This window comes from Gigantopelta aegis, chromosome 10 (genome assembly GCF_016097555.1).
Source record: "Gigantopelta aegis isolate Gae_Host chromosome 10, Gae_host_genome, whole genome shotgun sequence".
NCBI lineage: Eukaryota > Metazoa > Mollusca > Gastropoda > Neomphalida > Peltospiridae > Gigantopelta > Gigantopelta aegis.
This window is the reverse complement of record NC_054708.1, coordinates 31970228-31984178: the sequence shown is the minus strand read 5'-3', so window position 1 is coordinate 31984178 and position 13951 is coordinate 31970228. Positions and strand designations below refer to the sequence as shown.

General features: G+C 39.4%; 1 protein-coding gene across 1 annotated transcript; it reads right to left on the bottom strand.

Moving 5' to 3' along the window:
* Positions 1–4220: 4220 nt before the first annotated feature.
* On the bottom strand, positions 4221–10066 carry LOC121383039 (H/ACA ribonucleoprotein complex subunit 2-like protein). Its single transcript, XM_041512798.1, has 4 exons — positions 9847–10066; positions 8445–8514; positions 7323–7428; positions 4221–5143 (listed from the first exon to the last, which is right to left on the bottom strand). Exons 1-4 carry the CDS (start codon positions 10010–10012, stop codon positions 5018–5020), a joined length of 468 nt encoding a protein of 155 aa, XP_041368732.1. The 5' UTR covers positions 10013–10066; the 3' UTR covers positions 4221–5017.
* Positions 10067–13951: the final 3885 nt, after the last annotated feature.

Sequence of the window (13951 nt, the reverse complement as noted above, 5' to 3'; positions counted from 1 at the left end):
AGGGTGGTAACGGACTTTCTCAGACAACAAGGTATCGCCAGGATGGATTGGCCAGCATATTCGCCTGACTTGAGGCAGGAGAGTTCGGGATAACCATGCCCCTCCGGCCAACCTTCATGATCTGGGTCAACTTCTTATGGCAGAGTGGCAGGCCATTCCCCAAGAGTTCTTCAGACGTCTGATCAACAGCATGAGGCAACGATGTGTCGAGTGTATTTCGCGCCAGGGGTGGATTCACACACTATTAAACGAATGTTCTAATGTGTAAAATCCATGTTTGACAACCTTCAACTTTGACAGCATGTCATGTGACTTTCTTGTATACAGTGACGTTTATTTGTGGGTTTTTGTAAATATGGAACAATAAATTAAATTTTTGGTGTAGTTTACATCATCAATCTAATACACTCTGAAACTTATTTGGTTATAACTTTTTGACCCTTAAATTCTTTTGAGTAGGAAATCAAACATTACTTATATTACAACCGAAGTGTTTCTGGTCATCCTGGTGTTTGTAACATCACAAAATGCACTTTTCATATATTTTGTTTAATGCACCTACATCTGAGAAGTAACTGTTACGGAGTCGCATTTTAGTCTATTTTTAAGGGTTTCATTCTATTGTATCCACATTTGTTACAGGCTTGTAAATTAACCAAACTTATATTGGTTGTGCTAGCACTAGGTAGAAGAGAAGAGCATTATCTCCCGTCGTCTCACATGCCAGTTTGATGGTTGCAGCAATCCATCTAGATAAAACATTTTTGGTTATATCTCTCGCCTGTTTAGTATAAGAAATAAACAGTCTCTTCTCTCCACAGTGAAGACGTTTAGTACAATGCAGAACCTTGCTGTGTAAAACTGGGGTTGGGAAGGTATACAGATACAATTCCATCCAGTTCATGCTCAACGCATAGTACTCCAATGCCAGAGTATCGGAAACCGATTACACAAACACCAACAACTCGTGGTTCAGTCTGGTTGCGAACATATCCACTTGTGAACTTCTCGACAACTTCAGAAACCTGTAAGCTATCTCCTTGTGCAAAATCCACTATGTATGGACAGGTGAACGACGACTCGGGGCGTCTGCCAAGACGTTGACTGAAGAAGGAATGTGTTTAACTGTCAACACAACTCCTCGCTTGTAGCACAACTGCATGATCTCCAAGGCCCTGCGATGGTGCGAGACGTAGCCCAGTAGTAAAGCGTTCGCTTGATGCGCGGTCGGTCTAGGATCGATTCCCGTAGGTGGACCCATTTGGCTATGTCTCGTTCTAACCAGTTCTCTACAACTGGTGTAACAAAGGCCGTGGTATGTACTATCCTGTCTGTGGGATGGTGCATATAAAAGATCCCTTGCTGCTGATCGAAACGAGTAGCCCATGAAGTGGCGACAGCGGGTTTCCTTTCTCAATATCTGTGTGGTCATTAACCATATGTCTGACGCCATATAACCGTAAATAAAATGTATTGAGTGCGTCGTTAAATAAAACAGTTTCTTCCTTCCAAGGACCTGCGACTCAGTGCCTCCCCATCGATTGATGTACAATAAAAGATATCGAATAATGCTCCGAAACTGGAGGCAAGCACAACGAACAGCTCCCAACTCGAACAGGTTGATGTGGAGGCTCGTCCCGAAGGTAGTCCACACACTTAACAGATGTTGATCCACAAGGTGTGCACCGAGCCCCTCGGGGAAGCACTGGTGAACAGAACTAACTCCTGAGCATGTGGATGTAAAGGAACGACCAGGCACTCTCGGATCGAATGAACGAGCCAAGATCCCAACAGAATCATTATATCCCAACAACGGCCGTCCCAAACACGGGATAGATGTCACTGGAGAGGTATCTTGAATTGCCTGCACCAACACATTTAGTGCGGCCAGCGACTCGAGATGTTCCAACAACCTGTGCAGCATGCGCATCGAAATACGCTTCTCTCGAGTAAGACCCTGCGCCAGCGTCTTGTCGTGGAGAAAACAATCCATCGGTTGAATGGATACCTCCACCAGCTCAGATTTCATTCAATTGGGAATAATTCCCAATCGAAGAATCATGCCATGCCGGTCAGACATACCTGCTGTCACCACCTCATGGGCTACTCTTTTCGATTAGCAGCAAGGGATCTTTTATATGCACCATCCCACAGACAGGGCAGTAAATACCATAGCAATTTGATATACCAGTCGTGGTGCACTGGCCGGAACGAGAAATATCGAATGCCCAACAGATGCACACGACCTACCACAGCCGTGACTACTTTAGTGAAGACTTGAAAACGGCAGTACTGGAAACTCAAAAGCTTTGTTGCCGCACACTACCAAACCTGGAGGGAACGACCCCAAATTATTCAGCAGCTTCAGGTTGAGAATCGGCCTCCACTCTCCATTTTTCTTTTGGGCAAAGTTAAAGTTTGCTTTGTCTAACGACACCATTAAAGCACATTGATTTTATTAATCACCAGATATTGCATGTCGACCATTTGGTAATTCTGACACATAGAGAAAATCCGCTACATTTTTCAGACAGAAAAGCACATACCATGGCCTTAGACAAGTTGTGGTAAACTTGTTGGAACTAGAAGAAAAAAAACAATCTGTTGAATGGATCCATAGAGGTGGTTCGATCCTCAGACGCAAGCACTCAATCAACTGAGCTAAATCCTGCTCCTCTTTTGGGCAAAGAACAAATAGTAAAACTCATTTGGTGGATGGCACCTTTGCCAAGAAATTCGGCAATCGTATTTTCCACCAGAACCCACCTGTCTAACGATGTCATCGGAAGTGTCTGGAAAGATGAAGTGAAAGGGGGAACCGATGAAAAGGGTACCCTGCATCCCTCCTTGCAGACACAGCGCCGCACCAACAAATCGAGTACCCCTTTCCGAAACAGAAGTAACAAGCGCCGACATCACTGACAAAGACTTGGAAGCCTCCCTTGTAGGTAAACCTTTCTCCGTTTCAGCCAAGACAGAGGACTTTTGTAAAACACTAGCATTGCCGCCAGAGTGACGGGAAGAAGAGGCCTAAATCCAACTACCACTCTTCCTAGATCGTAACTTTGCATGGAGGACAACCCCTCTCGATTCTGTTTCGGGAGTGCTAACATGGATGTCAATAAAATTCATTAATTTTACCATGTACGCATGGATCTATGATAAAATTTAACATAAACAAGTGTTGATTCTGTCAACTAACCAATTCAGGTTGAAATATCGTTTACTGTCCATCTGTTGTCAACTCTTCACCGCCTAAATGTAGAAAAACGCAACACAGCCCCAAATGTCACGCAAATTAGAAAGATGATTCGTAACCCATTAGTGCATAAATGAACGAGATACTGAAGCAGCACATTGTTCCACTAATTAAAGCCACTGGTGATATATCTGCACACAAGTTAAAGTGTTTTGTTCCAACGACACCAATAGAACTCACCGATTTATTAATCAACGACTATTGGATGTCCAAGCATTTGGTAATTTTGACAGTCTTAGAGGAAACTGCCACATTTTTCCATTAGTAGCACGGGATCTTTTATATGCACCATCCCATAGTCAGGATAGCACATACCTCGCCTTTGCTATACCAGCCATGGTGCAGTGGCATATACGAGAAATAGCCCAATGGGCCCACCGATGGGGATCAATCCCAGACCGACCACGCATCAAGCAGGCGCTTAACCATTGAGCTACATCCCATTCCTTCACTGAAGTCACTGGTGATATCTTTGGGCACAAGTTAAAGTTTGTTTTGTTTAACAACACCACTAGAGTACATTGATTTATTAATCATCGGCTATTGGAAGTCAAACATTTGGTAATTCTCCGACAGTCTTGGAGAGGAAACCTGCTACAGTGTCAGTTTCCGATTAGTAGCAAAAGTTCTTTTATTTGCACCATCACACAGACAGGATAGTACAAACCAAATCCTTTGATATACCAATCGTGGTGCACTGGCTGGACCAAAAAAAACAGTCCAATGGCCTACAGACGGAGATCAATCCCAGACCGACCACCTATCAGGTGAGCATTCAGCACAATACCAGGTCCTTGTTAGTGGTCGGCCAAGACTTTGTACAGCAAAACAATATTTGTGTGATGTCAGATTTATCCCCAACTGAACATCTCTGGGACATCACACGACACACCTCAAGTTTAACACTTTAAATAAAGTAAATAAAACATTTTAGATAAAAGAAAGTTTAACAAACTAATCATTGATTCTAAAAAAATCAGTTGGCTTTATTTTGTATAATAATCATACAAGCCCAAAACTGGGTAAATGAAATAAGAAAGGCATTGTTAAAATAAATGTTTGCCGTCAGTAATAACGTTCTACCATATCATTAGATGCTATTAACCTACAAATTTCTGAAGTAGGCATCGAATTTACAACCAAGCACAGTGGCTGGTAACCACAAAATACAGATCTAGTAACCTACAGGTTACTTCAAATTTATCAAGTTTACAATTCCCATTGCAATCAAATCCCTTCACATACAACCTAACACTTTGTTACTTACACCATACACACACTAGTATGTTATAATTGAATAAAACGTAAGTGATCAAAATGGCATATTTGAATAGAAAGTGATTGATGAAAATGATGCATCTGAATAAAACGTAACTGAACAAAAGGTATGTGTTGTTCCAGTCCTCAGCAATCTTGATGGTAATCAGAGTGTCCACGCACAAAAAACCTTTTGCAAAATAGATCTGCAACCACATTTTAATTATTATCAGGTATTTACTTTTATTACTGTCGCAAGATGATCTAAATGTCATGAGCTGGATAGTTTGTATTTAATATGCTGTCGAGAACCATATACTGTTCTCCACTTTGTAATGTTGTTAACCTATTTAACTTCTGAGCATCCATTGCTAAATCATCACTCTCCACTTCATAGCCTTGCATTATGCACACAATCAGTTCAGTGATGTCTTCCAACCCATTTGTAAATGTTTATTGATGGTCTTCATGAAATTTCATCAGCACCTGTTAATGTTGTCATCAGTAGGGAGCAGGAAGTGACTTAAGGTCTTCAAATGCTTCATCGTAAATGTCTTGGTAATCCTCGTGGGATTTGATAAGCAGCATACAGGTCTGACGTTTGGAGCCACACGCAGAGCCTAGATCCTATAAAGAGAAAAGAGACAATTTAATGTCTGGGGGAGGGAAACAAAAAAACGAATAGTGGACAAGCTTTTCATAATAAGCCAATAACCAACCAATTTTATTGGCTATTTGTTACAGTCCATTCCAGCTACATTTTACAGATTAACAAGATAGATTAACTACAGTTTTAAAGGAAAGCAAGAAAAAAGGAAATCCAGAATTCTGTGGAATTAAATAAATGTCTCGTTACCATTAACATATTTGGTGTCGCTCATACTAGTAGTTTCTGCCATACATGTAAATGTTCATCTTAAAAGAAAACAATTATTAAATTTTTTATTACTTTTATTTAAAAATAGATTTGTAATGTAAAATTTACATGTAATAAAAATTTAAAAAACATCTATTGAGATAAAGCATCCATAGATCAGTGCTCTACGAAGCAAGTTCAAATTTACTCATCCCTGGCCAGTAAGTATAATATTTTAGTCACCAGCCACTTATATTTAGTACTAGTAGCCAGCTAATATATATCTGTATTCTGTTTTTTCCAAAATGACAAAATGTAAACCATGTGCTTTTAGTGCCATTCTACGGCACATTACTAATGTCGTAATTGTTAGTATGACCGCATTTGAATGAACTCGTGAAGGGGTAATTCCTAGTTCTTAAATAGTAATTACAACTGTTTGTATCCGGTTCCACTAATACAGTGAATGACTATTAACTTTCATTAGCAAATTCAGTACCCAATAATTTTATTAAACGAAATTAAGCAAAATAATATTTTAACGGCACTAAGATCTGCATTTAAATTGCAGTACTCATTAAAAGTTAAATAAAAGCATTGTGACAATATCTACCCGGCTTCAACGTGTTACCAATCGGCTACTTTACTTTTGGTTTAAATAATATTTATTTTCGTCACATACGGCCTTGGAAATCCATAAATACTGTTTTGTAAATAGTTGTGTCTTTAAAGCGCAAAATTCTAGACTGGTGGAACGGACTCGGGGAGTGCTAATGGTCCACTAGTTAGGGGGCGCAATACTTGCCTTGTCCCTGGCACTGGCAACCCACGCCACGCCACGCCACTGGAGTCATGAAAATAGAAACATGTTTTCATCCTCCACTGGTGAACATGACTTCCGACGTGATTAAAACGACATTCACGCATGGAGAAATCGTTATCATGGAGGGACCAGTTATCACAATAAGCATGAGACAATTGGAGCACAGCATAACACATATATAAGCCAAACATTTAAAATAATTAACGTTTGAGTTTCAGACAGACAAGTAAAGACCCACAGTGACTCTACAATCTCATTTTAATACATAAATAAAACCGGGCTCTAAATGGGACAGGACCGACTTGGTCCAAAACTGAACTGGGGCTGAATTATTTCCAAACGCTTGAAATTAAAGTCAAGGGAGATAAAATCGTAACGAAGTATTACCTCCCTTAATGTGTTTACTCTTGAAAACTGGAAAATAGTTATTCATACTCCATTGTAACTTGTTTCAAACTTTTATTTTTCAAATAAACTACCGATAGAAAACAAGTTTTATAGAAGATAAATTGCTACTGGTCCACTGTGTTTTTCGATGTCCAGTTTTGTTTACAGATTAAAGTAAAATTATTGGACAGTCATCAAGTGGCAACTGTGATTTAATTTTTTAGATGCCAGGGAATCTTTTTAGTGGTCCTGGCGAGTATTTTACTCGCTTTGTAGAGCACTGTAGATGCAAAGACTTAACATCGTTGCTGAATGCAAACATTTACTGTTAACTTTGGAAAAGTAATACCTATATCTGGCCTTCGACTCTGTAAAGGACAAAAAGAAACAATGTAACACAGGTTCACTTTGTTATCAACCAAACTGCATAATTTCTATGACAAAAAGTCAAGGCACATTAAATTACCTTTTAATTTACAAGGATTTTTCTATGGTCACCAACATCATACTACTACAACATTTGTATGTGAATAGCCCAATTTCTTGTGCATTTTAACCTTTTTTTAACGACCAAACTTAAAATTCCATGACTTTACCAAGGCCTGGAAAATGACATTTGCATCTTTAATGACATTCCAGGATTTCCATGACCCTAACGAACCATGAGTAAGGGTGATTTTCTTGGTACTATGGGTCATAGCATGCAACAAATACATTACTGTTGGACATATATATCTTACATCTTTAGAAGGTACGTAGCAGTATGGAATGTTCGATTCTTCACATACAAGTGGCATGTGAGAAATCACGTCCACTGGGCTCACATCGCCAGCAATAACCATGATTCTGAAACACAAACAATCATTGTTTACAGACACAAATGATAAAAAAATAAATCAATAACCAAATACAAAACAGTTAATCACCTTAAATCCACACAGGTAATAAGAGTAAATGTTCTTGAAATTTGCCACAGCACACAGTGCTGCAGTTGGCAATGACACCATACAAGATTTTGCAAAATTGCAATTATAGTTTGAAATGTCATCAGCTAGAGCTGCTGTAGAATGATAAACAGAATTCCAACTTAGTAAATTTATTCAGATGGTCAGCCTGATTCTTGGCACTCATTGTTCAACAAGTAGGTAAGTAACAAGTAAGGAAATGTTTTTTATTTAACGAAGCACTCAACACATTTTATTTAAGGTTATATAGCGTCGGACATATAGTTATGGACCACACAGATATTGAAGGAGGAAACCCGCTGTCGCCACTTCATAGGCTACTCTTTTTGATTAGCAGCAAGGGAGCTTTCATATGTATCATCCCAGACAGGATAACACATACCACTGCCTTTGATATACCAGTTGTGGTGCATTGGCAGGAGCGAGAAATAGCCCAATGGGACCACTGACAGGGATCGATCCCAGACCGACCGTGCATGAAGCGAACGCTTTACCACTGGGCTACGTCCAAGAATTCTGTTCAATAAAATGTCTTGCCTACCATAACATAACTAAAGTTTTTACAATACATTCATCTCAATGCAAAAAAAAAATTCAATTCATAAATTGAATTGAAGAAACTAATTTTTTTAACATATTAAGATGAAAATTCATAGATATAACTGAAAAGCATGTTTCATTGATCTAAGAGGGCTGGCTATCTACACCAAGTCGTATTTTTTTTTTGGGGGGGGGTGAACTCAGTATAACTATAAGACCACCACACACGCTCTAAACTTTCCAGTATCAAGCATGGAATACAACTACATGTAGTTATTAATACAGTTCAATACATCACTGTATGTATGTACTTTATACTTTTAAAAATGTATCAGACTACTAAATATTATTTCTCACCCTTTTTCTCCTTTCCGAACATATTTCTGCACTTCACGCACACCTTTCCGTAACTTATTTTGTTTCCCTGCTGCAAAACAAAAAAATATGTTGAATGCATAGTCACAAATCATTGACTTATTTAATAGGGGTGTAACGAATACACATGGTGGCAAATAGGATACATATCACGAATATGAGGTGACGAATCAATGTGCTCCAGTGGTGTCATTAAACAAAACAAACCTTTTTTGGTGATTGTCAGGCACTTGTCGTATTATTGTATGAGACGGCCCATGGAAGATGGAATGGCTGAGTGGGCGATCATGTGACGCTACATCACGATATAGGTCGGCAAACTTAGAATTCTGCTGTCTGGAGTTTGCCGAAGCTTAGCTGAATGTGGATGCTGTCGGGGTTTTGTCTGTAGTATGTATTAGTGATTACTATCTGGATTTTTTTTAAATCAAGGAGCTCGAAAATTATCGATATAAATGTACTTGATGTCGAACATAGGATTGTTGTGGTATTAGAGCAGGAATCTCTGACCACTCTTTGGTGGGCTGCGATTGAAAGAAAATTACATAGCTTGGTCTCTGACTGTAATGAGAGCATGTAACTATCCAAATGTCCATCTAGCTCTCTTATAGTCAAGAGTACTCTGGCTACATAACAAGATGAATAACAGTTTTAATCATAATTAAAAAATTGTAAAAAAGTAAAGTTTGTTTTATTTAACGACGCCACTAGAGCACACTGATTTTTTTTATCTTATCATCGGCTATTGGACGTCAAACATATTAATATTATGGTCATTCTGACAGTTTTTTAGAGGAAACCTGCTGTCGACACATAGGCTACTCTTTTACGACAGGCAGCAAGGGATCTTTTATTTGCGCTTCCCACAGGCAGGATAGCACAAACCATCAGGAGCGTGCGCAGGGGGGGTTTTGGGGGTCGAAACCCCCCCTGCTCAAGGCGAAACAATTTTTGTCAGAAAGCAGCTCGGCTAGCCAGCAGAAAACACCTCAGAATAGCCCTAGAAGGGGTCAATTTTTCAAAAAAAAATTGGGGGGGGGGGGCCACCCAGACCCCCCACCACAGGTTTCGCAGACACCTCGACGACCCCCTGCATTCCTGCGCACGCCCCTGACCATGGCCTTTGTAACTTGTTGAACAAGTTATGGATCACTGGCCGGTGCAAGTGGTTTACACCTACCCATTCTCGGCCATTGAGCCTTGCTGAGTTAAAAAAATTGTAATGCTTAAAAAAGGTATCCAAAAATTTATAGTTTAAAGATTAATTATTGCAATACACTAAATTTATGAAAATGGCACTTAAAAATGCTTTATCACTTAGTGAATCTAATCTGTAAACAAGATTACTTCAACTGCCCTGGAACTTGTGGAAGCGGTAGGCTACCTTTTTTAATGACTTTATACAGTCGTTTGGTCAATTTTCTGGACGCCAATGGTTGTGCTATTGCACACATGTACTTCGTTTTTTGTTCCCATGTTTCTTCTTTTTCCTCTTTTTCGGTCTCTTCACCACCCTCCGATTTTCTCTTTTCTTTCTTTACTTTACCCATATTTCAGTTCTCCCCACGTGTTACGGCTTCTCGCTTTACAAGGTTTATGTTCAGCAACAACGAGCGACGCTAACGTTCGCACACTATTTGACTGGTCTCTGATGTTGTCATTTGGTTTAACGTGAAGCGATTAAACCAGTCTAGCAAACGTTTTTCTGATCGGACTGGCTGAACTCGACCCAGCGAGTGTGGATAACCGTTAAGAATGCAAAGAATGTTTTCAAAAAACGAATTCAAAACGAATCTGGAATGAAATAATATACAATACAAAAGGTTTGTTTTGTTTAACGACACCACTAGAGTACATTAATTTTTTTTAATAATCGGCTTCTGGATGTCAAACATTTGGTAATTTTGACACATAGTCTTAGAAAGGAACCCGCTACATTCGTCCATTAGTTATTTTTAGCAAGGGTTATTTTATATGCATGTGCACTGGCTGGAACGAGATATAGCCCAATGGTGTGAAAAGTGTGAATTGTTGTATTATATATTGTTCCTCATATGCCGTGGATTACGGCCTGAGAGAAATAAATGTTCATTTCAGTTCAGGCCCACTGACGGGGATCGATTTCAACCCAACTGCGCATCAAGCCACCTATAATATACAATACAGTACAAAATGCTTTATTGTCGTGCTTACATATGATGTATACATATAATTATACATACAAACACAGTCTGGTGACCCAGCAATAATAGAGCTAATGCTAAGAATAATGAACGACTAAATTTATACATTAAACAAAATAAAACAATTTATAGAACTAATAAGTGCTATAGTATAGCGACTTGCCACATATTATTTAATAAGTGTTTTAGCTAACAAACTATTTCTTGCAGATAGATAGAGTCGGAGGGTAATACAAGAATTGAACAACTTTGAAGCTGTATTTTTAAGTTTTTACACTAGGCCTATAACAGAGATTAAGGAATAAAGTAAAGTTTGTTTTATTTAACGGCACCACTGGAGCACACTGATTAATTAACCATCGGCTATTGGATGTCAAACATTTGGTAATTCTGAGCAGTGGCGTAGCAGGGGGGTGCATGGTGGCAATGCTCCTCCCCATCAGACCTTTTTTTTTATCTTTTTTTTTTTTCATTGTATTAAATTTTGTAAAATCATACATACATACATACATACATAGTGTGGGTTGCTTTTAACCTACGACAAAGAGGTTAGTCTAATAAGAGTACGAGGTAGGAGGGTGGGGGGTGGGGGATCCTTAAATTCGGACATAATTAGCTGGCCTGAACACTTCACCATATAATTTCATTGTTAATGTTTGACATCCAACATCTATGATATATATATATATTTGGTGGTAATGCTAATATGAATAAACGTTGTAATCCAGATTCTTCCCCCCCCCCCCCCCCAACAAAATTGAGAGCCCGTACGCCTAGGTAGGCCTATGCGGTCAAAACGGCCCCAGGATGAAACGGCCCTAAACATGCAAGTTAAAACGGCTAAAAGGAAAAAGTCAAAACGACCAAAGGAAATAGTCAAAATGGCCAAAGGAAAGAGTTATCGTACCATAACATTAAATTAATTCTCATTACTAATAATGTTAACCGATATAGGCATAAGCAATATATCACAGGCAGTCCAAAAATATATGTATAAAAACAACAGTATCACTGGTAACATAGAAACATAATCCTTGTTTAAACGTTCATAATTATTAAGGGAAAAACAGAATCCCAAACAAAATATTTTACGAAATTGACCATCTGTTTTGTAGATCTATGGTCGATGACAGTCACTTTTCGCATCCTTATTTTGGCTTCGTACACAATAAATATAGCATATCTTATTGTAATTTCACTTGAAATCCATATTTTCTGAAAGGTACTATTTTTTAATTTAGCTATATTACTTTGCCATATTAAAATAAAAACTGGTCTACTAACCTTGACCCCTGTCAAATTTCTATAACAAGCAGACAACGTTTACAGGTCGGCATTTTTATTTATTTATTCATAAATTTGGGCACAGTATTAATTTTAAGTTTTAAAAGATGAAAGAAATAAAAAGTACCTTTTGTTAAATATAGCATATCAAAAAATTACCGTTGGATATGTTTTATTTATTGTGTACGTAGCCAAAACAAGGGTCCAAAAAGTGACTGTCGTCGACTTTAGTTTTGAGCAATCACGAATCCTATATCTTGTATAAGACATATTGTACTGTTCAAATTATTGGTGTAACAAGAGACGAGGTATGTACTATCCTGTCTGTTGGGTGGTACATATAAAAGATCCCTTTTTTGACTATTATATAATTTTCCTAAAATGTGTCAACCGTAAATATGTCATAATACAGCACCCGTTTTTTCTTCTCTTTTTCATTAGAAAAATGCCACTAAATAATAAAGAGAGGCAAAGACTGTTTAGACAACGAAAGAATGAAAATCCCGAGAAATAAGCTGCCTACTTTGTGCTTAAACGGCAAAAGTAGGCCTACTATGAGGATGTTGGCAGTGGCAAACGTAAATGTATTGCACAGCTCACAGATAGGGAACAACGAAAGCAAATGAAACAATGTCATGTCATGTCATAGGGTTTTACGTGCACATTCAGAACAAGCTGTTGTAGCGCACGCCTGTCGTGGGCGCAAGTGCCGGCCTTGGCCGGCTCCTCCGTCCATGACAGGAAAGGTGGGGGGAGGGGAGAGGAGGGACCGTCTGCACTGGCAGGTGCAAGGGAGCACCAGCAGCCCGATCAAATCGGTAGCAGGCGGGAAAGTGGTGGTGGTGCTATGGAATTTGAATGGAGCAGTTAAATGCCAAAGAGAAAAGGGTGCGCAATTTTGAACGGTCGGTCGAAAGGTAAATGGCCGAGCTAATATAGGCAGGGCCGTACCCTGACCAAAATCCATGGGGGGGGGGGGCACTAAATTTTATAAATAATTTTTAACATACTATAAAGATTAAACATTTCTATGCTATTACTGGAGATATATAAAAAAAAAAAAAGGACAAGATTCTCAGGGGGGGGACAGCTCCCCCCCCCCCCCCGGAGGATACGGCCCTGATATGTTTTGATATTGTGAATCGAGAGTAGCTCGTTAATTTTAGACCTTTACGATGCTGTGGTGTCTCCCTAGGTTGCCCATAGGGCCCTTATAAGGGCCTGACCGCTTCTGGTCGAGGCATCACCAAGTACCAAGTTATTATCAGCAGCAAATATTGGGGGTTTGGGTGGGGGAGGCCGATATTCTTTTGTTCAGCTTCCCCCGGGTGCATTGCAATTGTTTACTCGGAACGGTATTCTTTTGTCCGGTTCCTTATTAGAGTTTAGAGCACTGGCTGAATTTCTAGTCCAATGGGAGCTTCATATTTGGTCACGTGAAGTACATTTATATCCCGATAAAGTACTTCAGACATTCACTTTATAAGCGGTATTGCTGCACGTGCAGTCATAACGATTTTGGCTCTGCTCTAAGACAGTTAGAGGACGAGAAACAATATTTATCGGCGTATAAAGGTAGTGTCGCACGAGAAAACGCTCGGCTAACGCCTTGCCTTTGTCTCGTGCGACACTACCTTTATACGCCGATAAAGTATTGTTACTCGTCCTCTAACTATTACACGTGCTGGGCCAATAAATGGGGGCGGGTGCATTGTTATCATTAGTCAATGCACCCTGTGTACTGATGCAGTGAGCGTGTAGTCTGTGTGTGAATCCTAGTTTTGTGTTACGGTTGTACCTATTGTCTTAAGTCCCTATTCTAGTGAGTTCAACGGTCATTCATAACCACCCATCCCCCTCCGTCCTTGTATAGCATTGAATACAGTGACGGGGGGGGGGGGGTGGGTAAACTAGCCTAGCTATCTAATTTGAAGGGTTAAACCCTTATAGTGTAGGTACTGGTTTAAAAGCCTAGTGCTTGGCATACTTAACTTTATTACCAATGCAATAAAACGAAACTAA

What these genes read in the sequence shown, in the direction of transcription:
- LOC121383039 (XM_041512798.1), bottom strand. Translation starts at nt 10,012, where the DNA reads ATGGGTAAAGTAAAGAAAGAAAAGAGAAAATCGGAGGGTGGTGAAGAG. An exon ending in GTATAAAGTCATTAAAAAAG is followed by an intron (nt 8,515 to 9,846) that starts GTAGCCTACCGC and finishes TTTGTTTTGCAG; the next exon opens with CAGGGAAACAAAATAAGTTA. An exon ending in GTTCGGAAAGGAGAAAAAGG is followed by an intron (nt 7,429 to 8,444) that starts GTGAGAAATAAT and finishes TTTGTGTTTCAG; the next exon opens with AATCATGGTTATTGCTGGCG.